Source organism: Bos mutus, chromosome 8, assembly GCF_027580195.1.
Source record: "Bos mutus isolate GX-2022 chromosome 8, NWIPB_WYAK_1.1, whole genome shotgun sequence".
Classification (NCBI taxonomy): domain Eukaryota; kingdom Metazoa; phylum Chordata; class Mammalia; order Artiodactyla; family Bovidae; genus Bos; species Bos mutus.
The window spans coordinates 12,183,537-12,187,783 of NC_091624.1; the positions used below are offsets into that span (position 1 = coordinate 12,183,537).

At 39.5% G+C, this 4,247-nt stretch overlaps 1 protein-coding gene across 1 annotated transcript; it reads left to right on the forward strand.

Annotated features, from left to right (window-relative positions):
- The first annotated feature begins 284 nt into the window (after nt 1-284).
- On the forward strand, nt 285-1,235 carry OR2K2 (olfactory receptor family 2 subfamily K member 2). The gene has a single exon (XM_014481748.2). It carries the CDS (start codon nt 285-287, stop codon nt 1,233-1,235), a length of 951 nt encoding a protein of 316 aa, XP_014337234.2.
- Nucleotides 1,236-4,247: the final 3,012 nt, after the last annotated feature.

Sequence of the window (4,247 nt, forward strand, 5' to 3'; positions counted from 1 at the left end):
ACTCACATATTAAATTTGTTTATTCTTGTTTTCAAATTCACTCTTCTCTAAATTTTGTTTTGAAAGAAGCAACTTTTTATGTAGATCTAACCTGTTCCCCCTCCTCTTCGATCAATAGATACATTGTCCTGTGACTTTTTGTGGTAAAATTGTGTTTTTAATAGTGGAAATAAGTGCAAAAGTGTTTTCCTAAGTCAATGAATATTATACTTTATCTATCTGTTTTTGTCCTCAGATAAAGTGAATAGAATCATATTAGAATAACTACAGGTAAAAGGAAGCAAATGCAAGGCGAAAATCTCACCAGCTGGAGTTTCTTTTTCCTGGAAGGTTTTTCTAGATACCCAAAGTTAGAGATTGTTCTCTTCATCTTCAGCCTTTTAATGTATCTGATAACCCTCTTGGGCAACAGCATTCTTATTTTAATCACTGTCGTAGACTCACGCCTTCAGACTCCCATGTACTTGTTCCTTGGAAATCTCTCTTTCATGGATATTTGTTACACATCTGCTTCGATTCCTACTTTGCTGGTGAACTTGCTGTCATCCCAGAAAACCATCATCTTTTCTGGGTGTGCTGTACAGATGTATCTGTCCCTTGCCATGGGCTCCACGGAGTGTGTGCTCCTGGCTGTGATGGCATATGACCGTTATGTGGCCATTTGCAGCCCGCTGAGATACCCCGTCATCATGAACAGACAGGTCTGTGTGCAGATGGTCACCATCTCCTGGGTGACGGGCTGTCTGACAGCCCTGCTGGAAACCAGCTTCGCCCTACGGATACCCCGCTGTGGGAATCTCATTGACCACTTCACGTGTGAAATTCTGGCAGTGCTGAAGCTAGCTTGCACACGGTCTCTGCTCATGGACACAGTCATGCTGGTGATCAGTGTGCTCCTCCTACCCTTTCCAATGCTCTTAATTTGCATCTCTTATGTCTTCATCCTTTCCACTATTCTGAGAATCAGCTCAGCAGAGGGCAGAAACAAAGCTTTTTCTACTTGTGGTGCCCACTTGACTGTGGTCATCTTGTATTACGGGGCTGCCCTCTCCATGTACCTAAAGCCTTCTTCATCAGGCTCACAAGAAATAGATAAAATCATCTCATTGCTTTATGGAGTGCTTACACCTATGCTGAATCCCATAATTTACAGTTTAAGAAACAAAGAAGTCAAAGATGCGGTGAAAAAAGTGCTGGGCAAAATGTACTTACAACAAACACAGGAACATCTCTGACTGTGTGTCCGTGATTTTTTTCCAGGGGTGTGTCCTTGGCGGAACTCACCAGAAAAATTCAAGACAATATACTCACGCTCAGTAAACTAACTTGTGCGTGACCTTCGTCACTTTACAGTTGTGAAATAGGTGTGTATAGAGTGATTGCCTGTGGACGGTAGTAGGTTCCAATTTGCATTTAGTTGTAATTTCTGTCTTTTCTGTCTTATGGTTGTGAGAAGTTTGGGGCTATAGAGTCATCACACTTTTGTTCCAGAAGGAAACTTGGATGAATTTAGTCTGTAAACTCTGGTGCCAGAAGAAACTTGTCTATCATCTCTGCCCTAAATCCTTTCCAGAATGAAGTGGGAGCGTAAAAGAAACAAAGACACAATGGCCTTGGTTACTTAAGCAATAAACAGAATCTTTGAAAAATTAAAATACTTGGCTCATCATCACACAGTTGTAAAATTGGAACTGTAACCCTCATCCTTTGGGTTTCTTCGCCAGAGCTTGTTCTACATGCTGAGTGGCTGTCTACCCTTCCTCATTGAACACTCCTCATTAAAACTCTTGACTTCTTGAGTAAGGTTGTAATGCCTGCTTGATTTGCTCACTTGCTAACTTTGCTTTTCCAAGCACCTAGATGCTTGCATAACTTGTATGTGTTTCTATGTCAGTATACCGTAACCAGTACTACCAATTAGGTCTTTTTTTATGTGTGTATGTCTTTTTTTCTTCATTGAATGATTGACTTCACAAAGTCATGGATTCCTATTATTTTGTATCTTTTATGTTTACATAAGTCAGTAAACTAATACATTTATCATCTTTGAATTAGTCACTGTATTTGAGAAGTAAATACCACTTGTGAAAATTATGAAGAAGAAACAGCATGGGCAATGAGGTCTGTTGCTTTGTAAATCATCTTAAAGTGATATTTGATAGTAGAATTTTATTAAAGTAGCAGAGCTGGATTTTAGAATGAATTTTCTGTCTCCTGGAGTTAGCTGTAATATGTGTGATACCAAATGTAAACCGGAAGAACTGGAGTTACAGCAGTAGCAGAAATCTTTACTGCAGAGAGTGAACTATGAGAATTTGAAGACACAGACACTGAATACCCTTAGTAATTAGTATATCAGCTTTGACAAAGGGAACTGAGCTAGTTGACATGAGTCACTGAAGCAGGTTATAAATGACCCTTATGTCAGAAGAGGACCCAGGATGGAACCTAGGCAGATATCTCCCTAGTAGCTCTTGGCTAAGAGATTAGGAGTTACAGTATTACAGCCATATGTTACCCAAAGTTGCTGAGAAAAACAGGAAGTCAATATAAATATAAATGTGTTTCATATGTTACAGGCAGTACTAAAGGAAATTACTGGCAATTGGTACATTCTGTCATTTAGATTAGACTCCATATCAATCAGTTTGGGTTAAACTCTGTCTCAATTACAATCCTTAATTTTATAGAGTCTTGGGTGAGGGATTCTTGTCAGGTATTAAAAAGAGGAATATATTTGACAAAAAGGTACAACCACCAATGACAGTCAGTTCCTGAAAGATTAGTAACATGACCAGGTTTATGCTTTTTAAAAAAATTGAATCATGTCACTTCCCATTTAAACCCCTTATTGGCTTTTTATTACCCTAAAGCTTGAAGTCCTTAAGATGACATGCATGGGCTTTGAAAATCTGATTACCCACCATTTATATTCTTTGCTTTGGGAAACTCAGATTCCTTTTCCTTCTACAAAACTGGTGTGCTGTGTCTTTTTATTGAAAGCATTCATCAAAATTTGTAATCTGATAATAATTTGTGGGTTTGTTTAATATTTCTCTCACTAGTCTGTAGGTTCTTTGAGGCAGGGACCATATCAATTTCATTTACCACTGGAGACCCAGAGCTTAGCGCAAAGTCTGGCACAGGAAAGGCATTCGGTGCATACTTTTGTGAAGCACCAAGTGCTCAGTGAACATCTGTTGAATACAAATATGCATATAATAAACTTTTGATGGCTGTTCAATTAAGTACTTGACCATTCCTGTAGTGAGAGAGATGAGGATGTCAAAGGTGGCTTCTGGGTGTCAAAGAAGCCTGATATGTCATTAACTGACATGGGGAATACTTGACCAAGTTTAGGGGTTGAAAGGAAACCATGAGTTATAATTTAGACATGTGGAATCTGTCATGATTTTGAAATGTGTAAGAGATGTCAGTTGGATATGCTGGTTTGGAATTAATGAGAAAGATCAGTCTGGAGATATAAACTTGTGACATATTTGCATATATATATAAGAATTTAAGTATTGAAAATGGTTAACATTAACTAGGGAGAGACTATACAGTGTGCGAAACACTGAATATTCATTGGGAGGACTGATGCCGAAGCTCCAGTACTTTAGCCACCTGAGGTGAAGTGCCGACTGATTGGAAGAGACCCTGATGCTGGGAAAGATTGAGGGCAAGAGGGGAAGGGGTGACAGAGGATAAGATGACTGACACATCATTGACACAATGGACGTGAGTTTGAGCAAACTCTGGGAGATAATGAAGGACAGGGAAGACTGGTGTGCTGCAGTCCATCGGGTCACAAAGAGTCAGACACAACTTAGTGACTGAACAACAACAAACTGTGAAAACTGCCTACGTGAAACTAGGGGAACACTAATATTTAAAGCCCATCAAATAGGAAAAGCCAAGAAAGCGGCATTGAAAAAGAGCAACTTCTAAAGTAGGGAGAGAGCAAAAGCCAGAAGACAGATTCCAGTTTTCATCAAGATTAAGTAAGCCCTCTCCACCCTGCTTTCCCGCCAAATGTAATTAAAAACTTTAGATAGAAATGCATGGAGCAGTCATCTGAGGGCTCTGAAAAATGAATGGTACCATGCATACCTGGGAAGGAAACTGGAATGCAAGGTACCAACAAACTCACGGTGAATTTTTTTTTTTCTTTTTCTTCTCCACCATCCAGCATCTCTTGGTCTAGACTCAAGGGCAGCCTGAAGCCCAAACCTACACACTGGGTT